This window comes from Bipolaris zeicola, assembly GCF_000523435.1.
Source record: "Bipolaris zeicola 26-R-13 unplaced genomic scaffold scaffold_45, whole genome shotgun sequence".
NCBI lineage: Eukaryota > Fungi > Ascomycota > Dothideomycetes > Pleosporales > Pleosporaceae > Bipolaris > Bipolaris zeicola.
Genome location: NW_006912094.1, coordinates 40108 through 62799, shown reverse-complemented (window position 1 = coordinate 62799; position 22692 = coordinate 40108). Strand labels below are relative to the sequence as shown.

The following is a 22692-nucleotide window of genomic DNA, read 5'->3' as shown; positions in this document are numbered from 1 at the left end:
ACGGGTGCATGATCGTAAAGCGGGGTTCTTCTACAAGCAAATGGTATTGCTCGGCATGGGGCGTTCTGTCATCCCTCTCCCGGTTGCTTGTCCATCCTACATGACGAATGAGGATGGCCATGACCGTTTGAGCGTATAGCTCTGGAGGCACAACTACGGAAAATTTTCATCATGTTCTCTCGGAATGAAGTCTTGAAATGAAAGCATGAATCAAGCCAACTGCAGTGCCAGAACCTGCTGACGCCATGTCGTTTGTTGAGTGATTGGAAATATACAAAAACGCCGCTTTTGACCGCCAACCCTGACCTATTTACCCATCTCGCAGACTTAAATCAGACTGTCTCGGAAACAGCTATATGATGCGCATAGCATGTACTAATCAGAACATGCCACTAACAGACAACAGCCAGAAATTTGAACAACAACAATGCACATGTACTCTCACCTAGCACACATCAAAACCACCGCCGTTCCTCAAGTTTCTTCCACCACCTCCCCGTCTCGCCTTCCTCTCTCGGCCCCACAAACTCGAGCACCTGATCCCCAACGCCAACCCTAATGTCCAAATCAAAAATATCACTTGCACTTCTCCTCTCCTCATGCGCCCCTAGACAGAAACTCGCTCTAACTCTAACACCGCCCTTCCTCTCTTTAGCCAATGGACTCAAATACGGTCCTATATCTCTCGCAACACGATACGCCAGCGCCGAGGGCGAGAACTTTGTCTTGAGCGCCACGGCCCAGCGATTAAACTCCTGGGGACGCGGCGCAGCACGGTGGTAGCCGAAGTTTGGGAAGTGGCCTGGGTCGACGGGCTGATCTGTAGTAGGTGACGCTGGGGGCGTGACGACTGTGAGTGCGGTGGAAGATGGAGACCGGGTGTCGAGCCACGACTGAATGATTTCCGCGTCGCGGTAGGAATCTTCGTGCCAGGTGAGGAGCCAGAAAGAAAGGACGAGTTGTTTGAGGTTGTCGAAGGAACGGAGGCCGGTGAGGAGGGGGTTGGCGATGGGGGTTGGGTGGGAGAGGATGGGGCAGCCGTTGTAGCCGCAGATTTTGAGTTCTTCAATGGTGGAAGCGTGGTGCAGGGCTATGGTGTGGAGGAGAGGGGCTTGTGGTGGCCAGCCGTAGTTGGGCTCAAAGGTGAAGTCTAGGGGTCTATGGAAGCCGCGGCGATAGGCGGCGAGCATGCCGTCTAGATCTTCGTTCTCGAGAGCGTAGAAGACGTCGGAGCCGTCTTGGCCTGGATCGAGGGCTTTGAGCGAGTAGCCTCTTGCACCCCATGTGTTTCCTGCGGGAAATGATCCGCCTATCATAACAATCTTTTTGAGCGGACACCAGTGAAGGGCTCGGATCAACTCGCGCTTCTCGTCTCGTGGGATCCCGCCTTCTATCTTGATCTGCTTTACTTTGCGCATGTGCGGAGCAAACTCTGCGATGAACCTTCTTCGACGCGTCCGCTCTTGGGCTCCTTCAATTGTCCCAGATTCGTCTGTCACTGGCTCGCAGTGTCCCACATGTTGTGCGTCCATCCGGAGATCCGTCAGCATTGTAGCCATGTGTGCAACTAGCCTCTGCGATCGAGCCTGGACATCAACAGATGGCTTGGTATGGCCATAGACCTTGTCTATTGGCCAACCAAGACACAGGATCTTGGGGTGTGCCTCGAGGAAGTCAAGAAAGGTGTCCTCCAGAAGGTAGATGTTATCGGGAAGCTTTGTGAGTGGTAAAACTGCATTCCGGACTTGGAACGCGCGGAGTTGTGGAAATCGCATCTTGCTAAGCGCATACAGAAAATGCCCAGAATTGACAGGATAGCTGGAGCTTTCTTCTCGACGGCGCCAATGTACCCAGTCCAAATTCAGACTTGTGAGAGTAGATGCAGAACATGCGATCAGCCACTCTAAGGGAGGTCTCACATCAGGCGCAATCGGGCCAAATGTTGTAGGTGCAAATTCCACTGGATTTGCATCGACGTATTCTCTAATTTCCGGAAGCTCTTCCCACATGACTGCATCGAAAGCCTTTCCCTTTCTGATGAAATCTTCTGTTGATGGCTGAATTCCTCGAGTAGGCAGTCCTTCTTCGGTGAGATAGACCGTAGTTCTAGTGAACCCGCCAGCCCCGTTGTGAATTGGAAAATCTCGTTGGCCACCTCTTGAGAGTTTGAATTCCATTAACTTCAAGCGTTGCCTTTGTGTCGAATCAAACATTTCGTTTCCAAGCCTACGTAGCCGGATGCTTTCCAGACCAGTTGTCTTGTGTGGTAGAAGCCAGTACAGTGCGTCTTTTTCAAAACAACAACATTCTAGCCAGAGCTTGCGAAGCGGTACATTGCGTGGACGATTTTCGTCAAGAAAGCCTGCAACGAGCGCATTTGTGAGCTTCCAATGCCCGTATATTATTCGTAGGGTATGTACGTTGACCAAGTTTCGTAAGGCTAGTTTGAGGAGGATATGTAGTCGTTCGTCCTGAGAGAGGTTGTCGGCGTCAAATCGCATTCGCGGAAGTTCGCTGAAGATGTTCGGGGTAGGCAGATAGCAGCGATGGGTAACAACTTGGACTTTGGATGCGATGGCAGGATTGCTACAAGTGTCAGCGGACTAGTCGTGTTCCTCCGATCTTACTTACGTTGCCAGTATATACAACTTCTGGATAATTGGTGTGTCATCATGGTCGTCAGGTTCTCCGCGCCCTCTGTCACACCAGATTTGGTCGGTCTGTTCCTTTTTGTGTAGCGTCCACTGGTCGGACAGACATATATTCTGCCACAGGATATCGGTCGCATGTTGGTGGAGCGTTTGAGAGACAAGGGCAACGTCCCTGAGCGTGGGCGTATCGAGGTAGGCAAGAATGAGCTGGAGGAGTTCACTTGGGAGTGATTGGAGCTTCAAGGCGGATTAGCAGGGTTCCAGGTATCGGCGACTCGGACCAAAAGCTTTGGATATGGGAAGGATGTGGGGATAGTGTACATGCGGTATGTGGGCTAGGCTCGAGTCAATGTTGAAAACATACAGAAAGTGGACGATATGCGTCGCCGAGCGCTGTTTCGGGGGACACGGCGACATTCAACATTGGAGTAGGTATTGTCAGAAGACGCGCTCAACAGCGCATTTCAAAAACATGCAGATTGGGGTGCCCGATCTCGCAAATTTGCGGGTTTTGAGTACCTGGTGTGTGAATTCGTGAAGCCTAGGCGGTGACGAGCATCAACGCCATCAGTGGGGTCTAGGTCTGGCCCCGCTTTCACCCGTTTGTGTCTCTAGTACGCACACGAAGGATGCTTGACGCTGACGCCCACATTTCCATCACCATGTTGAGAGTCGACCCTTCACAAAATATTAGTGTTCGATATCAGTGATGAATTTGCGATATGGTTGAGTGTCTTCGTCTAGGTTATGAGCCCACTGTGCCCCTGTTCATTGGATCGTCCCGTAAATAGATCCTAGCAAATCTTCGCATCCTTGAAGCCCTACGAGAGACACTAGATACTCATGCCGGTAGATCCCGAAAACAAATACCCACATCGAGAGTGCATACTTGCTCACACAGTGTAATAAGTATGCAAGGATGGGCAGTGCACTTTCTTGACTTTTCAAGTCAATAATTGGAGCGCTGCGCAAGATGTACTACTACAAAGACCAGCGAGCGCTTCAGCGCCGACTATTCAGCCTATTCCGACTGCAACCTATCTGAGCTCAGGATAGCATCGTTGCGCATATGCTTCAATTGTTGCGCTATAATCTAAGTCATCGAGTTGGGGCGATGCGGTTGTGGCCTCCTGGTGAGACTGGTAGGTCGATGAGCGCGCCCAGGCGGTCCACTACTCCATGCCGAAAATCAGAAATGGGCCTGGCCTAAGATGCAGTGTCACAGCCTAGATAAAGTAAGAGTGGATGCAGTCGCACAACAGAAGGACGGACCATCGGGAATCGCCACAAGAATAGAAATTTCTTAGAGGCTCCAGGAAGTATCCCGAAATAGCGAGATCCTGTGTAAGTAAGATGGTTCAAGATGAAAGGCCAAACGCCTGCACCAGTCTTACTACACATGTGACTATTTTCGTCGTAGAGTACCCTACTACACGCTTCCTGTTGAACAAAACGGCTAATCAGGTTCGTCGCCTCATTCAGAACTAGGGCTTCGGGAAGACGTGCCAGAAACGTTATTTTAGGGCTCCAGGTAGTAAATGAGCCTAATTCTAGATAAGCTCTGTGCAACCAGTGCATCCTGTATACGCATTAGAGTACCCTTGGGTCGATCCCGTTCAACAAATAATCGATAACAAGATTCTGGTAAATGAGAACCGTAGACACAGTTTATCCGTCAACGCGCAGTCTTTCTGCTTTAGCCTCAATTAATGCCTGTCTTATCCGTGCGATAACGTTCTTGAGCCGTGCTGTTGAGCCCAAATACCTTATTAAGCCTACACAGCCTAGTAATCTCTAAATTTGAGGCATAAATTTGGAAAAGGTGTCTATTAGCTCCCGTGTCGTCAGCTGAAGTCGAACAGTAGGTTTGACTTGAGCACGGTGACGCAAGTGGCAGGTCATCCCGGCCTTACTTTTTATGTGATTGCGATGTATTGGTGTCCTCGCTCGATGACGGCCAAACGGAGTTGCCCATGCCCCGAGGTGCCTTCAGCCGAACAGCTAATATACACAGTGAAGGCCGCTATTGTGTAAATGATGCAAAGCAATAAGCAGCTGATCGGATACGGGGGCTTCATGTTGATTATGGCAGAGGATCAACAATCCACCAGCTGACCCACAATGGATGCCACTGACGGGAAAGTCGTGTTTTTTTTCTGGCTGGGGAAATGGGCCGCCTGGGTCATTACCAGAGGAAACAAGGCAACACAGGAAAAGTAACAAGTACAGTTTCACGGCTGGGAGTGGCAGATATGATGACTCGGGGGGTCCCCATGTCCGTCAGAATTGATGTCGGCGTGGTAGGGTAGATAGTTGCCGATAGAGAAGCGGCCAAGGGCTTGTTTCGCTGCAGTTGGGTGATTTGGCTGCAGCAGGGTCAGGGTCCGGAGCTGGGTGGGATGACGCCACAGCAGATACGTGTCGACTCTCCATATTTCGAAGAAAGGCTGAGGAACGGCGATAATAATGTTGAATGGGCATACAAGCGTCGGACATGCGACGTCGGCTCTCCTCAGTCAACTGGGGGCCCTATGATGGGAGTAGGCGATGCAGGCAGGGATGGACGTCTACTAAGCGGGCCATCGGCGTTACGCCTGCCGGCCGATCACTGCGCCTTTGTGGCAGTCATACCTAGAATAGATTAGCCCCTTGCACTCCACACGCCAACCACACACCACCAGCATCGACCATCTTTTTGATGTGCGACTGCAACTACTACCCGCAACATTCGTCCTTTTGAAGCTCTGGCACTCCTGGGCTAGGAGCATGGGCACGCCTCTGAAATCAGCATGCACCGACCTGCAGCACAATGCCGGTTCTTGGACGGTGAGACAGATGCAAGTCGATGTTCATGGTGCTGCCCATGCACGCAATTCCCCAGTGCTGATGATGTACGACGACTCTGATAGGAATTATCGAGGGTTCGTAAATTACCTCGGGCTTGCGTTGATCCCCTTCCAATCGTTTTTGGCTACCCCGCCGTCCTCTCGTGTCCATGGTAGCGCATCGGTTCGCGCGCCCAGCACCGGCGATACTGCAAGTGTGAAGCACAACAACATCAGTGATCGCTGTGGCGCTTTCCTGCGGCGATTCTTTATCAGCTTGCTTCTTGGACGTCTAACTGCATGGGGACCAAGAGGCTTTCTGGCCAGTACCACGCCAGAGATGCATGTCCACTATTCAGCCCAGCCAGGAAACCGCCCGTCTTTGCACACCAGTGAGGTCGTCGAACAAGCGGAGGCACCGGTTGCAATCAAAGCCCTTGAGCACGTCCAAGGCCCCGATGCACCGTCTCGGCTCTGACACGCAGCACCCTGCGGCTGTGCAGGGGCATCTTGATTTTGAAACTCCCTGCCCCGTCAGGGAAGATTGACGCCAGCAAGCTGACTGTTCTCGGCTGTGGAAAGGTCACTACATGTTCCGCCAACTCTATATGTAGTACCCCATGCACCCACATTCCCTGTATAAGCCCAGACGTCTTTTGTGACCTCATATTCAGGTAGTCCTCCCACCTGGCAGCGTACCCTTTTGTTCGCATACAGCTTGCCAGCATGGGATTCCATACCCTCCTATTAGTGCTTGCTTCGCTGAGTGCATATGCACTGTACAAATTCTGGGACTCATCTCGCCGTAATAGAATACCTACAGGCCTCAAGCCACTGCCGGGTCCAAAGGGTAAGACAATGACTTCGTACACAGAACCCATTCCTGTATCATCACTGAGCTCTTCTTTCATATGGTGAAGCAGTACATGCCCAGGCTAACTCGTGTTGACTAGGCTATCCAATCATCGGCTCTGTACCTGACGTCCCAGACAAAAATGGATACATCAAGTTTTCCGACTGGGGCAAGCAGTATGGTCCAATCTACCAATGCAACCTAGCCGGGCACAACCACGTCTGGGTATCGACGGATCAGATTGCAAAAGACTTGTTGTCCAAAAAGGCAGCCATCTACTCTGACAGGCCACACATCCCATCTTTGATAGACGACAACCGTTCGAGTGCGCAATATCTTCCGTTGCTTAGCAGAAATGGTAAATGAACACTTGAAAGCTATCGTAGTACTGTCCTGACCTTTTGCAGACGGCCATACACGCCAAAGAAAGTTTGCGAACATCATTATGCGCGAGTCGGAAAAGGCATCCTTCCACCGATACCCCGAGCTCGAATCGAAGCGTATGATGGCCGAGCTTCTGGATGAACCGGATCAATACAACCACATTATGGAATCTTACATCTCTCGTGTCACCTGTCGACTTGCTTGGGGCCACAGCGAGGGCAGTGACGAGCTGAAACAACGCGCACGTGAGCTTCTTATCGGCGTCTCTCCCACAGGATCTCTGAGCAACAAGCTTCCCTTCTTGATGGCACTACCTGATTGGCTCTCACCGCCCAAGGCATGGGAAAGACGACGTGCACTCACCGAGCGCACATGGTTCCAGACCATGCAGGCACAGGTTGTCGAGGATCTTAAGTCAGGACAAGCAGCACCATCTTGGATGAAGACATTCCTAGATACTCGCAGCAAGTGGGGCTTCAAATCTGATACAGAGGGTGCGTATGCTGTCGGCATGCACGGAATCGCAGGAGCTCTCACTATTGCTGCTCCTATGCAGACGTTCTGTTTGGCAATGGTCCATTACCCACAATATCTGCCTATGCTACACGAGGAACTTGACCGCGTCTGTGGTGACCGACCACCCCGCTCCGAAGACCGACCCAACCTTCCTTTTCTTCGGGCTGTCATCCGCGAATGCCTGCGCTGGCGCCCACCTGTCCCTACCGGTATCCCCCACTACCTGACTCAGGATGACGAGTATAATGGTTACCATATTCCCAAAGGCAGTACCATACATCCTCTAGAATGGTGATTCTCCCCTCGTTTGTCAAACCTGAATTGTTCTAACAATACCACAGGGCCATTTCCCGCGAACCTGATCTATATCCAGACCCTGAGGTCTTCAACCCTCTTCGATGGGTGAAGCCGGAGTATCCGACCTACCAGGAACCTTTGACACAGTACCCTACTATCATTAACTCAACACAATTTGGCTACGGGAGACGAACGTGCACTGGCCAGACAGTGGCTGACGAGGACATGCTCATCGGCATCGGCTCGGTTGCATGGTTGTTTGACATCAAGAAATGCTCAGAAGACTCCGCTATTCCAGCCTCTACGGGTGAGACCAAGAAAGAGCAAGTGTACGGCTTGAACGAGAAGGCCTCCATATCAAACGAAGAACTAAACGCTGGAATCAACAACAAAGAGGCTACCATGGAGGAGAAAATCCTCGCCAAATTCACATATCCTGGATCTGAATCTGCCAGTGATGCGGCACCAAAGAAGTCCAAATCTATCAACCCCACTTACAAACCCATGGAATGGGGTGACATTACCAAGAAGCCAGAAGATCCTACACTCGACTTCTCCATCTTGTTGATTGCAAAGCCAATCCCTTTCAAATTCGACCTCAAGCCCCGCAACGCTGAGCGAGTGAAGAAAGCCCGCGATATGTTTAGAGAAGGAGTTGAGAACGGTGACTTCCCTGACAGTAAGCAGTACTGGGGAGCAGACCAGGGACGTGGCCAGCCTGTCGGTTGGAGCAAGGTATAGAGCGTCTTTTGCATGATTGGCGGTGCTTTGCAACTCTTTGGGGTACTAGTACTTACCCTGCAGCATTTATCAAGCGTATTTATACTCCAACAAAAAGCCTCCGTGTATGATGGTCATCGCATCCAGTAAGCTCTCGTTGTGCGACTTGCTCGGGTGGATTTGGCGTTTGGGTTGACTTGGGATCACTCTTGGAGATTGTTCATTCACACAAATATTTTTTTCTATGATAATACCTAGCACAGAATTTACTATGTGATATCTGCATTTTTCCTCATAAGCGTCGATGAGCACTATGTCGAAGCCATGCCTTGACTCACGTGATGTGCACCAGCCTCGCGCCAGCCACATGTCGTCAGCTATTTGCCATGACCGCATCGGACCGAGGACCGGCAGCGCGACGACATAATCTCACCACGCCCGACGCGAACGACACACCTCAATGCGCCTACGATAGTCCAACCAGCTCTTCGCGAGCGGTAAATCGCCCAATCATGTTTGGTCTCCAGTTCACAGCCACGCGAACCCAAATCGCATCCTATCTCTTCGGCGTCGCGCTCTTCAGCATCAGCTTCCTCGTCTTCCTGAACAGTTCCATATCCTTTGTTATTACCCAGCGCATTGGCCAGTCGCATAATGTTGGCGATGCGGTCGGTACGCTGGGCTTTGCAGACGAGCTGGTTGCGCTGGTGGCATGTCCAGCGTGGGGCTTGCTGAGCGACAGAGTGGGCGTGAGGAGCGTTGCGGTACTCGGGTATAGCATTGTTGGTGTTGCGCTCTGGGTGCTTGTGCAGGCCAAGAATGTGTATCCCGAGTTGCTGCTTGCGAGAATTCTGTTTAGTCTGGGTGGGACTGCGACGTGAGTTTGGCAATGTCAACGGGTGGATGTAGGCTGATGTTCGTATAGCGCGACTATGGTTACTGCGATCTTGCCTACTATGACTATCGTCAGAGATGTTAAACCCGATCCGCGGTCACCAAACCTAGACCGTGGTAGAACGCATGCGACGGTTGCCTCGATATCGTCTGAACTTACTATTACGCCTGCGCGCTTCCGGTCAAGCTCTCCAGAGGACTATACGCAGTCGCAGCCAGCGAATAGAGATACCAGCGCATCTACATCGCAAATCGCTGGCTTGGTCGGCACATTCACAGGATGTGGCGCATTGGTTGCGCTCCTCGTGTTTCTTCCACTACCAACGAAGTTCCAAAATGCCGGCGAGGGACCCGCCCAAGCAGTCGCAGATTCTTTCTATGTCGTTGGCGCAATTGCACTGCTCGTAGCCCTGGGCTGCTTCTTCGGCCTGCGCGAACTTCCTGGTGAAGAAGGAAAAGGCTGGAAACGCCTCACCTACAAGGGCGACTACAAAGATGTCGACTCCCACCTCACACGCGACGTCGTACTATCATACCCCCGTCTCTTCTTCGAAAGCGTCCGTCTCGGCTTCACCTCCCCCAACATCGGACTCGGCTACGTAGGAGGCTTCGTTGCGCGCGCCTCCTCTGTCGCTATCTCCCTCTTCATCCCCCTCTTCACAAACCACTACTTCCTCGCAACCGGCCGCTGCAAAGTCGACTCCAACATCCCCTCTGACATCAAAGTCGCATGTCCAGAGGCCTACAAACTCGCCGCCATGCTGACAGGAATAAGCCAACTCATCGCCCTCCTCTCCGCCCCCATCTTCGGCTTCCTCTGCGGCCGCTTCCCACGCTACAACATCCCACTCATAGTCTCAGCCGTGGCGGGTATAGCAGGCTACTCCGCCTTCGGCTCACTTACAAGCCCAGACTACAAGAGCAGCGACGGCACCGGTGCCATCTTCTTCATCGTAGCCTTGCTCGGCATCAGCCAAATCGGCGCAATAGTCTGTTCGCTTGCTCTCCTCGGCCGCGGCATCAACAATGATGAAGCCCCTTCTTCTTCGTCACACCTGCGCTCGCCGTCTCGAACTGCTAGTATGCGTGGAACTACGAATCACCCTTCTGCCGGCGCTACCCCGCCGCATAGCCGACCAATCACTCCTGTAGACGAAACTGCCTCTTTGCTCCCCGAGCATTCTCGCAGGGCCTCGGTGGCAGGCATCGCACCGCAATCTTCCTCACATAACCACATCAAAGGATCCATTGCAGGAACATATAGTCTCCTTGGTGGCTTTGGCATTTTACTCCTTACGAAAGCCGGGGGTGCGTTGTTCGATAGTACGGGCCCTGGATCCCCATTTTATATGATGGCGGCGTTTAACGCCATTTTGCTTGTTGTTACCATAGCAGTTACCGCCGTGCAGGGTGTGAGGAAGTGGAAGGAGGCGCGCAAGTCGGATCAGAGGTTGGGCTTGGGGATTGGGGGGTTATAGAGGTGGGAGTCTGGTGTGGGCGTTTTTTTTTCATATGTATAGCTAAGGGAATGGAAAGGGATAATTGGCGTTTTTTTTTTGGACTAGGCGGGGAGCTTATGAGGGATGGGGGAAATGAGATGACTGCAGGTTTCATGGGTTTTCGTGTAACACAAGTACATACATATATCAGTGTTCTTTTTTTTCTATCAACTTTCATTCTCTCTCTTTCAACAAGTTGAATCAAAAAAGTGCTGTTCGGGGTATCCTATGCACGCCCTCTCTCTTTCTCAACTCTCCCAGATCCATTCCAAAGCAGAGAAAAAAAATACCCAAAGAACTTCTTCACATGCAAATATCTACAATCGACAAATGCAACTTTATCACTTTTCCTTACTCAAAACATCACTCCACAACAAAACATCCACCTTGCGTTTCGGCACGTGCTCAATACTCGGTCTGCAGTCTAGATTCCTAGGCCAAGATTTATTCGGATTGACCTGATGTGCCCAAACAAAAAAAACGTCATTTTTCAGCCCTATTTTCTCGATTGGTATGGGCTTGGGTGACAGAAATAGGGGGCGAGGATGGTGATTTTTTTGATAGGAATAGGAAAGAGGGAAGGATAGAATAAGAGCAAAAGGAGGGTTTGAGAAAAAGACTCACCTTATTACTACCGGTCCAAGAAGTCATACGTTGGAGACCGTGAATGTAATCGCGGTAGGGGTCACCAGTGGATTCAGAGGCTTCTGGTCGATTGGGAGGACTGATTTCACGAGCAAGCCTTGTTTGTGCTTGTGGGCGGGCATGTTTTGATGCAGAGGGGTGCGCGTGGGAGCTTGATGGGAGGGAATGACGGGGTCGAGCGTGCGAACTAGTAATATGATCCTGACGAGGTTTTCTGATCTGGCTGAAAGAGCTGGGAAGTGATTTTCGTGTTGGTAATTGTTTTCTTGGTGGGCTGGTTAGGGTGTCTGAATCTTCGAGTGTGATGCCGGCTTCTTCAAACGCTTTCTCCAGTGTCATTCTGCCTTCGACGATGCCTTTGCGGTATAGGGTGTCGCGGATGCAGTCTTTGTAGAAACGGTGGTAGGGTTCGGCGTTTTCTCCTCGGTCGAGACAATCCATGGCGTAGTCGCGGTAGTCTGTTCTGTTGCGGATGATGAAGTCGTCCCATTGCCATTTTGGCACCATCTTGTCTTCCAAATCTAATATGTAGATTTGCTTGCATTGGTTGTGGAAGTGCTTTGTATCGCCCTTGTATTCGGGATATGCAGCTTTGAAGGAGTCAAAGACTGTCACATGGCTGTATTGGTCAGATAGAATAGAAGCGCCTCGAGGCTGTTTGCTCTGAGTCGGGTACTTGTTCGCTGGTGAGATCTGCACTTCTTCTCTCGACTGAGCTTCTTCATAGAACCGCTGTGACTGAGTAGACCCAGTCCGATGTACAGGTACGGGACTTGGGTCGGCATACAGGCTCTGGTGTCGGGGTGATCTACTAATAGATCTCATTCCGTTGTAGGGTCTATCCGCGTTATCCAGATCCATAGCATCGGCGCCATGTTCCGCCGCAATAGTTCTTGTAGTTTCAGACCGACTCTCGAAACCTGTGCTCGAATTTCTATTTTCTCGAAATCTGCGGAGGAACTCTTCCCGCTCATCATGCAACCTGGTAACTGGATCAACTGTAACAGGCGAGTTATCTCCAAAGCCGACGATCTTGATCTCCCTTCGCTTTGTATGTCTTCGATTACTCTTTGCTGGTGACACTTGGAGCTTACGTTTGGTTGATCCTGATGTGGGCTGAGGTGTGTTTAATGGGAGTTCAGAATGGGGTTCCTTTTGTGGCGATTTCACAGACTCTAAGGTCATATTTTGAATGGAGGTGGATTCCTCTTTGACAAGCAAGTCTTCTGAAATTCGGCGGTTCCCTTCAATACCAGCCATACTAGCTGTCGCTTCCGTAACCAGAGCCCCATCATGCATCTGCACATCTCGAGGGCTACGATTAATTGCATGTTTAGCCACTCGACCATGCATCTCCTCTCGCTCTTGTGGGTCTCTGGCTTGTTGTTTTAGCGGGGTTTTCGCCTTATCCGTGCGACTTGGCACGATCTCAACAGAGCTTGCAGCGTCGGGCATGTCGTAAGTACTCTGGATGATGGAGGTGGAAGAGGTATCTTTACTCTCACCACTGGAGTTTTGCGCTTGCGTTGAAATGGGTTTACTAGTTGGGGCGTGTTCCAAAAGCTGCGCCGTTTTACCTTTGCCATATGGTGTTTCCCTAACCTGAACGATAGATTGCGATCGGTTTGGTTTAGGACTGAGAACGTCGGGAATACTATTCGACGGGCTATCATTCTCTGCAATGTCATCACCTAATGCTTGTGGTACAGATTCCTCCATTTCCATGTCGTCGTCAGAGTTCGCGGGATTCTGAGCAACTGGCGGCGAAGACTGGGGCTGAGTGGACTTGTCATCAGAGATATCAATAACTTCAGGATGTCGTGATCGTTTATTCAATGGACTAGACTGTGTCTTAGGGGGCGACTCCATGCCTGGCATCTGGCTATCAGCACTGGAATCTGGAGGCAGGTCCAGGTGACGGTTCGCCGGCTTCGGCGGTTGCTCTGGACTTTGTGACCAGGAAGAAATCTCGGCACTCGAGTCATCATCATCCTGAGTAGTCTGGGGTACCGATTCTGCAGAGAGGTTGGTTCCTACCGGTACACTATCAGGTGAAGGGTCAATGTCAGATTCGGCGTCGCTGTTTCCGTCATCTTGAATGCTCGCTCGCTCATCTGCAATCCTATGAAGTGTTTGGAGGATTGACTGTGGCATATTTCCGTCCTGGAAAGGCGGGCAACCGGGCTGAGGCTTTAACCAGCTCGCGTCTTTCGCTAAGCACTGTTGTTGCAGTGAGGATACCTTGAGAGTCTCGCTATCGAAAATGAAGCCTTTCATCCAAGAGCATTCGGGAGCTGTAGCAGTATTCTCCTCGGAATCAATATGGGCGTCCTTCTCACCTACCGCCGGAGCAGACTTTGTGGGTTCTCTATCCTTGGACATGGAGAGTGAAGCCGCTTTGTTGGAATTTTCCCTACGTTTGGGAAGAGCAGGCGGGTCTTGGGCATCTTTGCTTTCTGTTGTAGAGCCGTGTGCACCCTGGTTTGATGATTCGATTGCTGGCTCTAAGGACGACTCTGCTGCTTTATCGGCACTTTTCTTCCGACCAAATGCGCTCTGTACGAATCGCGGCTGAGATGATGCATTTGTGTTACGTTGAGCCTGATTTGGCACTCTACCAAGTAAGCCGAGCAATCTTTCCTGCATCGTGTCGTCTGCGCCTTGCCGAATCTCGATTCGTTGTGTATTTCCTGCCATCACTGGCTCGAGCCTGGTTACGCCGAGAACCTGGGGTTCGTCGGCGCGCATTCGAATTGGATGCTGTATTTGAGTCCCAAAGGCTGCCTGTGTATAGGGCATCTGAGAGACCGGACTGGTAGTGCTGTCTGGCACATCGTGACTCTCATCCATAGTATCAGCCATGATGTCGTCCACTTGCGCTTCACTACGCGACAGGCATCGACGGTCTTCACGCGTGCGGGTATCGTCCACCTGTTTCTGTGCCGTAACAACTGCACTCTCGCAATATACAGGCGGCAATTCTCTGCTGTGTAAGTCGCAAACCGTCTGGCAGCATTCGCCTAGCCAGTCAATTTGATGAAGCAAGAAATGGAACCTTGAGCGTGGGGGCCCGTACGAGGTGTATCTGATTGTATACCTACGTACGGCAATAGTGCTACCGGGAGCTAAACAGGAATACGCGGGGTACCGGATAGTAAAGTCCTGAGCGCAGTCGGGCGTGAGATGGGCGACTACGCGGCATCGGCCGTCAGTCAGAGTCCAGGGCTGGGTCTAAGAGCAGATTAATTAGGTGAGATGCGGAGAGGAGGATGAGGATGCATAGCGAAAGGCACGTGACACGCACCTGGAGGACGTGCAATGGGCTGTCGACTTCGGGGTGGATGTAGTTTGCAATGTCTAAGCAGGAGCCGTTGTCGTGATAGAGACCCTCCCAGGCCCTGTCCCGCTCAGGCTTGACGCCTAATTTCTTCTTCTCGTGTCTCTCGTGCAGCCAATGATTTCCTAGTACCAGCTGCCACTCAAAGGTATCCGCAAGCCAGGCTTTCAGCTGCACGGCCATGTATACCGAGTGTGGATTTGGCGGTTGTGGGCGCGAGACGCGACGCGTTTGCTCTGGGCAAGCCGGGCAAGGATGGTACGGGCGACAAAGTGCAGTTGAGAGGCACCGGCGACTATGACATGACAGACGCTTTAGACTTGAAGGTAGCCCAAAGACTGCCTATGCATTCTATCTTTCTTTCTTTCTTGATCTCTCTCACTCTCGCTCACTCTGTTCATGCTTTTGTTTCACACAGGCGCGCGCCTATTCTTCACTGCAGTGGCATGCTTTGGGCACCTGTGACAGTGCGGCAACCTGGCAGATGGCGGGGCGGCGGGGCGGAATGGGCTTGGCGGCGGCGCGTCATAGCCCGCTAGCAGGTCGATGGTGCCTCTGCCCCAGCATCACGAGCTGTTCTGCTGCAACTAGTCGCTGTAGCCTATCCTTCCTCCATGCCTATACACCTTACCGACTGGCATCTTTTCTATCAACATGTTCCATCTGTGACACGTCCTCGACTACTTCCTTCCTTCCGCCCTCGCTTCCTGTGCGGTACAGTAGGCCTGTGTGCAAGTGTGACGAAACTTTAGACTTCCACCTTACCTCACCTCTTATCAGCCCATGATCCTCCGTGAAGCCTGATGCCGCCCTTCACTTACTGCCGTCGCCCGCCTGTCGCCTTGATTTACATTCCACAATCTCCATTCCCTCGCCAGTAGCCATGTCGGGCGACTCGCGGCGGGGGTCGCTGCAGCCCTCACTGAACCAGCTGCACGCAACAGCGTCCCGCTCCGATACGCTCACCACCTTCGACGATTTCACTGTACCCCCCGCCCCCTCTGTTGTTGGCGAGCCCAAGGGAATCGATTTGGTCCAGGGTGGCTTCAGTGGCCTGTACAGCCGCTTGCGCGCTTCCGTAGGAGGTGCGAGGGAACAGCCCCAAGATGGGCACGGCAGCATGGCTGGCAAGACCGCTACGCCACCATCCTCAAGGCATGGAGTCGCCAATTCCAGCCCTGGTACTACTTCTGTGTCGTCTCCCATTGTCGCGTCTGGCCCATCGTCGAGACTACAATCGCCAGCGACAGCCACCTTTGCCGAAGCTCTTCCTCCCTCGCGCGACTCCAACATTTCTAGCACAACGATAACAAGCAAGGCTTCTATCTCCACAACCCGATCTCGACCCTCCGTTGCCCCGACTCTCGATACTGTGTCCGCTTCTCGACAGGATGACGCCTACGTCCTGAGTCCTGTCAGCACTCACTCCAAAGCACATGGCACATCCCACACAGACCTGCCGAGAAGCAACACGCCTCGAGATCTTGCACACCAAGACAATGACGACATAGATGATGAGGGTATGGCGACTACTGGGCTTGAAGGCTCAGTGGGCGATGGTGCCAGGTTCAAAAATGGAGCAGATGCCTCCCGTGATAGTTTGAGTAGAGTTACTTCTCGAACAGACAGCCAATATCAGCCTCCTCGCTCTGCGGCCAGTAAGGCGAGAGATCAGCTTGAAAAGTCTGCAGAGGCAGCCCAAGCCAACCATGCTACCGGAAACTCCCAAAGTTCATTACATAAACCCGAACCGCAACGTCCGCCCCTGCTTTCGGTCGGTCCCTCACACCTTCCCGGCTACCACCTCTCAAGGGCTTCTTCTTCCGATGGCTTGAGCTCTGCCGCAACCACCTCAACCATCCGCAATCCTACTGTGCCCCCCATCGAGGAGATTCAACGCCGAACCCAGGCTGCACCTGCGGGACAAAGCGCAGCACGGAGCACCTTTACACAGATGCGGAGGAAAATCTTGGACCGCGAGTTTTGGATGCGGGATGAGAACGCAAAAGCCTGTTTCAACTGTGGTGATGCCTTTACTACCTTTAGACGAAAGCACCACTGTCGGACGTGTGGACAAATCTTCGATTCCAAATGCACTTCGATCGTATCTGGTAAGATCTTTGGTCAGCAGAGCAACCTCAAAGTTTGCAAGCCATGTGAGAGTATCATATACGGTCACGACGAGGACTCTTCCGATTTTACAGATGACGGTGACCAGGCTTCCCTGTACGATCATGGTGATCAGGTTCATTACTCGGACAATGAAGAGCCTGATCACGTTGAGAGTGATTACACGAAAATTGGAACACCGACCATTAGCATTCCAATGTCCAGAAAGATTGGCAGTGAAAAGAAGCGTCGACAGCATGTTATAGAAGTTGGTCCTCCAACACTAGCTCGCCCCAGTTCTTCGCGCTCTCTACGGTCTATGGGAGGCCGGCCACGCTCCTCTAGCCACAAACGGCACCCTTCCAAACATCAGCACATGCGAAATGTCAAGCATGATGACCGGGCACCTTTTCATCAATATCACGACAACTCACGCAGTCAACCTAGTCTGTCGGCTTTCCATCACGATAATATCATTGATCCAGATCTTGCGCCATTCATGTCTGATGAGGGCTCGAGTGAAGAAGAGCACGCCAGCATTTTTGCAACTCTTAGGGAAGACCCCGCTACTAGTGCAAACCTCGACACCGAAAAGGGTGGGTTGGGTGGCATCCTAGCTGCGATGAGGAAGGGAAAATCCAGAGCTGGTGACAGGAGTGTCATTGGCACAGGACACGCTCGAGACGCAGACAACGTCAGCATCACGAGTCGCAATGGTAACCGGCCATCTCGGCGGAGAAATCTCAGCGTGAGCAGTGTGACACATAGAGCCTCACCAAGACGGTCCAAGAGCAACACTTTGCTGAGACCTTATACTGGCTATGGTGCTAGTGGTCCAGGTACACCGCAGCTGCAGCCATCTCCATCACCAACACCCTCGGCATCAAGAATTACGCGTAGTGCATCAATGCAGGGCATGACACCCAAAGTCGAACTTAACAAAGCTAGTCTTGACCACGCGCGAAAGTTGTTGATTCAGATGCTCAACGACTCGGACGTACCACACGCATCCAGCTGGGAAAAGGCATTGATTCCAATTCTGCGGCAATGCACGGATGATGTCAATCCTGACGTGGACCGAGGGGACGACATTGACGTTAGAAATTACATCAAACTGAAGAAAATTCCAGGTGGCAAACCAAAGGACACAGCGTACATCTCTGGAGTTGTTTTTACCAAGAATGTCGCCCTACGAAGCATGCCACGGAGCATACCTAACCCACGGATTGCGATCATAACCTTCGCAATCGAATATGCACGGCATCAAGCACATTTCATGAGCCTGGAGCCCGTCATTGCACAGGAGCGTGAATACCTTCGTAATCTGGTCAGTCGCATAGTGGCTCTCGAGCCCCATGTCTTGTTGGTGCAGCGCAATGTGTCAGGCCTTGCCCTTGAATTCTTGGAACAAGAGGGAATAGCCGTGGTTCACAATGTCAAACCCACAGTGCTCAACGCTGTTGCTCGCTGCACGAATTCGAGGATGATTTCATCGGTCGACAAGCTCGCAATAGACCCATCCCATTTAGGATCTTGCAGCAGCTTCGATGTAAAGACATATGTGCACCGCAATGTGAAGAAAACATACATATTTCTTTCTGGATGTCAAAAGGAACTCGGATGCACAATCGTGCTGAGGGGGGCTAAGAGTGAGGAACTTTCGAGGTTGAAACGCATCACTGAGTTCATGACTTATGTTGTCTACAACCTTCGTCTAGAGACTTGTTTAATGCGAGACGAGTTCATAGATACACCTACAACTTCTATGACTGGTACTCTTGCATCTTCCACTGAGCAAGACGACCGGCAAGCACAGAACGTTGGAGTTGATTCTGCCACTCAACGGGCGGGCGATCAAGATCAGTCCAATGATGCCGCTCCCTCCTACTACAGCGATATGGTTGAAAATCACCGGACAAAGATTTTATCCTCTTCGCCTTTTGTCAAGTTCATGCAACCCTATCTGCTTGAACAGGCTCGCCAGTACGAAGCGAAATTAGGGCATCTCAAGAAGCTCAAAAATCAGTACACTGCTGATGGCCCCGAGGATGACGAAAAGGCTGGGGAAGTTGGCCAAAAATTCGAGCTCGTGCAACCTGAGATGGTTCACACGGTTGTTGAAAAGGCGTCCAAGCAAGTTCGAGAGTTTTTATCTGCTGTGCATGAATCCGAGTACGACAGAGCTATGCAGCAGTATATGACACAAAGACGTCAGTGGGAGCAATATCTTTCTGGAAATACCGATCTTTACGACCCATTCAATCACCAAAAAATTGCCGTCCTGTACAGCGTGGTCAACACGATAACTTCTACTCCCTGTATTGGACCTGAGATAATCGCCCTCGGCTTCTATCAAGAACATGATTACGACGATGGCTTCACACCAGACTGTACGCTTGGACAGTATGTGGAGGACCTCTGCACTTCAGCCGGTGTCGCTTGCGAAGTAGGCAATTGCGATCGAAGGATGCTCGACCATTCTCGTCAATATGTACACGGCGAGGGCCAAATGACTGTGGTTGTCCAGAAGTATCCTCCAAAACTGAAGGGCATGTATCAGACCATCCTAATGTGGAGCTGCTGTAGGATATGTGGTCAGGAAACCCAGGCTTTCCCCATGTCTGAATGGAGCTGGAGATATTCTTTTGCAAAGTACCTCGAACTGACCTTTTGGAGCACGCCACTGCATCCCCGGGCAGGTATATGCCCACACGATATTCACAAGGACCATGTCCGCTACTTTGGGTATAATCACGTTGCTCTTCGAATCCAATACGACCCTGTGCCAATGTACGAAGTCATTGCGCCGAAGCCCAATGTCACCTGGAAGGTTGATAGCGACCTGAAATTGAAGAATAGTCAATATCTCATGATTGAGGAGAAGCTGGACTGCTTCATGGCGTCACTCCGTGCTCGCATCCAAGGCATACACGTTGAAGACGTAATCCCAGAAAAGGTTGATTTGTGTCGGAAAGAGGTCGACTTGCTTCTCAAGCGCGCAAACGAAGAGCATGAATGGTTGAAAGCGAAGCTTCAAGACAAGTACATGAGCTCAAAGTATTACGAGATCATTCCTATGAACCGCGCCATTCGTGCTATCCAAGAGAAAGCCATTGCTTGGGATGTGACCTTTACGGAGTTTGAGCAGCAATTCTTTCCGACTGAGCGGGATATCCGAAGATATGCGAACATGCAATTGAAGCGGTTTCTGGAGCGCGATGAGTCGACAAGCTCATTGGCATCGGTTGAAGAAGGCACCGAGTCCGGCGCAGACGATTCGTACATGGATGAGAAAGAAGAACCCATAGCTTTATCTCCTAGGCCATCCAACATGTCCCCAGAAATGGCCCGTGATATGCTGAGTTCTGTTGTTAAAGAAGAGGGCTCGACTTCCGATCCACCCGCTGACGAGACACCTTCGACGCCAGAGAGCAAGACCCCCACATCTCCAAAAGCGGCCGCTGACTTGGGAATTCAGACGCCACGTGAGGCGATAGAACGGGAGGATGTACGCCACCTCGATTTGGCTATCTCATCCAATTTCCCGGACAGCCGTCCCATTGCCAGTGAAGAGCTCAACAATAGTCCTATCGTTGCTTCCGACCCTAGCAGATACGATGAAGGATCTCCTACGCCTACAAGTCCACCCAAAGTGAACCCTCTCGACAAGCAGCTTGCAGAAGCAATTGAAAATATGCCCAGTAGCCCAACGACCCTGCAGTGTGCTCCTAGTCCGGCTACAGAAAGTAAGATTCCTCGTCCGGTTGAATTGGCTAAGCGCGAAACTGCTGCAAGGCCAGCGTCGCTTGTCAGAACACAGTCTCAGCCGGGCAACATTGCAAAGCACATAGGTCCTTTCCCTGGATCGTCGGCCTTCAACAACGGGCCTACTACGCCAAAAGCTATTGCCAATGACAGCTCCAAAGCATTCGAACGCATGACTGAGCGACTAGGAATGGGAGCTCCTAAACAGACCAAGTCTTCCTCTCGTATTCCAAGATCTATCCCTTACAAGAGTCAAACCAAGGTTTCAAAGATTGCACAACACTTTGAACAGCTGTCAAGAGAGTTCCAGAACCAACGCATGCGTGAACGACGTAATGATCGTGCCCGGCAAGTGCGCGCTTTCCCGCTAGCCTCCTCAAAGCCAGTTGTCGAGGTATACAAGAATGTGCATGACGCTGTGCAGGAAAGTGAGGATTCTGACGAAGAGACACCTGCGCAATCTCCTTCTAGGGGCAGTCTTGACAATAGTACTCTCGATACTAGCACCTTTACGGAGAATGCAGACGACACAGCCACGGCTTCACAGTCACCTATCGAAGAGCGTCATAGCAAAGATGGGCTGCTAGTACCTCCACCAAGAGACGACGAGTCGCCCAAATCTCGCATTCACTTTCCTCCAGACATTGACAACGATGTCAGTGATACAGAGACTACACCAGAGGATATTCCATTACCCGACAGTCTTGCTAGTTCTCAGCTCTTGAATCTTAGCGACTCTCAGTTGGAAAATTCGCTAGAGCTACCCAAGCACGAGAAGAACACTTTGCTCAAGATTCTGACAAGCTTTTGGTCCGAGCGATCGGCTAGTGGTTGGACACCGCTTGAATACCCGTTTTCACAGATCGAACACGTCTGGGAGAACTCTGACATCATTATTCGGGAAGACGAGCCTAGCTCCATCATCGCCTTAGCTTTGTCATGCCCCGATTATGTGGCTAAACGACAATCCTTCCGCGATTTGAGCACAGGTCCTGATGGCCATGTTGAGACATTTGAGGAGTCTGTTGAACGTAACCTACTCCATGAGGAAAATCACAATATTCGCTATAGCTTCACGAACCGTGGAGTGAAGGCACACTGCAAAATCTTCTACGCGCAGTCATTCGATGCTCTTCGCCGTAAATGCGGTGTTGCCGAGCGTTTCGTTGAGTCTCTTTCTCGATGCTCCAAGTGGGATTCCAAGGGTGGGAAGTCGAAATCTATCTTCTTGAAAACCCTTGACGATCGGTTTGTTTTGAAATCTCTCTCCCCAGTAGAGGTGCAAGCTTTCTTCAAGTTCGGGCCTAACTACTTTGCCTTTACGCACCAGAATCTATTCAAGTCTCTGCCTAGTGTCATTGCGAAGATGTTTGGCCTTTTCCAAGTCCAAATCAAGACGCCTACTGGCCGAGACTTTGATTGGTACATGCTCGTCATGGAGAATCTCTTTTACGATCGCGAACCCAACCGGCGCTACGACCTTAAAGGCAGTATGCGCAACCGAAAAATACAGGCCACTGGCGAGCGCGATGAAGTTCTTCTTGATGAGAATCTCGTAGACATTATCTACTCAGAAACCCCCATCTTCGTCCGTGAGCACACCAAGAAACTGCTCAAAGCCAGCGTCTTCAACGATACCCTGTTCCTCTCACAGAACAACGTTATGGACTACTCACTCATGGCCGGCTTCGACGACACAAACCGCGAAATCATTGTAGGTATCATCGATTGCATCCGCACGTACACATGGGACAAGAAATTGGAGAGTTGGATCAAGGACCGTGGCAAGAACAAACCTACAATCACATCGCCCCGCGATTACCGCAACAGGTTCAGGATCGCCATGGAAAAGTACATTCTCCAGGCGCCAAATTGCTGGCACCAGTTCAGCGGCAGGCTTGTGGGTCAGAGCATGGATGGACGCAGGACGATAGGTGATGGCGGGGCTGCTGCGCCGATGGAGCCAGGGCACCGGAGGGTATTTAGTAATGCAAGCACAACAGGGTCGGCGAGTGGAAGGGACATGGGCGCAACATTGGCGTGGGGCTCGAGTCCGAGAGACTCTAGAAGAGTCTGAGACTGGTGAGCAGAGTTTACGACAGAAGGATGAGTTTTCTTTATCTTCTTAAGAGAACGATGATTAGCTAAGCATAGCGTTGGTGTTGAGGTAATTTGATAGCTCTGGGCCTTCTTCTTT

The 22692-nt window shown here is 51.4% G+C and overlaps 5 protein-coding genes across 5 annotated transcripts; 3 read left to right on the top strand and 2 right to left on the bottom strand.

Moving 5' to 3' along the window:
* Positions 1 to 455: 455 nt before the first annotated feature.
* Positions 456 to 3075, bottom strand: COCCADRAFT_24980 (uncharacterized protein; the record flags this gene model as incomplete). The annotated part of the gene is made up of 3 exons (XM_007712497.1): positions 456 to 2586; positions 2632 to 2858; positions 3016 to 3075. 3 exons carry the CDS (start codon positions 3073 to 3075, stop codon positions 456 to 458), a joined length of 2418 nt encoding a protein of 805 aa, XP_007710687.1.
* A 1975-nt stretch (positions 3076 to 5050) lies between these two features.
* COCCADRAFT_91978 (uncharacterized protein) lies at positions 5051 to 5296 on the top strand (the record flags this gene model as incomplete). The annotated part of the gene is made up of 1 exon (XM_007712520.1): positions 5051 to 5296. One exon carries the CDS (start codon positions 5051 to 5053, stop codon positions 5294 to 5296), a length of 246 nt encoding a protein of 81 aa, XP_007710710.1.
* Positions 5297 to 6202: 906 nt separating this feature from the next.
* Positions 6203 to 10618, top strand: COCCADRAFT_35435 (uncharacterized protein; the record flags this gene model as incomplete). The annotated part of the gene is made up of 6 exons (XM_007712519.1): positions 6203 to 6326; positions 6430 to 6687; positions 6737 to 7520; positions 7571 to 8246; positions 8624 to 9123; positions 9172 to 10618. The coding sequence occupies 6 exons, from the start codon at positions 6203 to 6205 to the stop codon at positions 10616 to 10618; spliced, it is 3789 nt and encodes a 1262-aa protein (XP_007710709.1).
* A 362-nt stretch (positions 10619 to 10980) lies between these two features.
* COCCADRAFT_35434 (uncharacterized protein) lies at positions 10981 to 14804 on the bottom strand (the record flags this gene model as incomplete). Its single annotated transcript, XM_007712518.1, has 3 exons — positions 10981 to 11097; positions 11264 to 14515; positions 14589 to 14804. The coding sequence occupies 3 exons, from the start codon at positions 14802 to 14804 to the stop codon at positions 10981 to 10983; spliced, it is 3585 nt and encodes a 1194-aa protein (XP_007710708.1).
* Positions 14805 to 15504: 700 nt separating this feature from the next.
* On the top strand, positions 15505 to 22572 carry COCCADRAFT_3720 (uncharacterized protein; the record flags this gene model as incomplete). The annotated part of the gene is made up of 1 exon (XM_007712488.1): positions 15505 to 22572. The coding sequence occupies one exon, from the start codon at positions 15505 to 15507 to the stop codon at positions 22570 to 22572; it is 7068 nt and encodes a 2355-aa protein (XP_007710678.1).
* Positions 22573 to 22692: the final 120 nt, after the last annotated feature.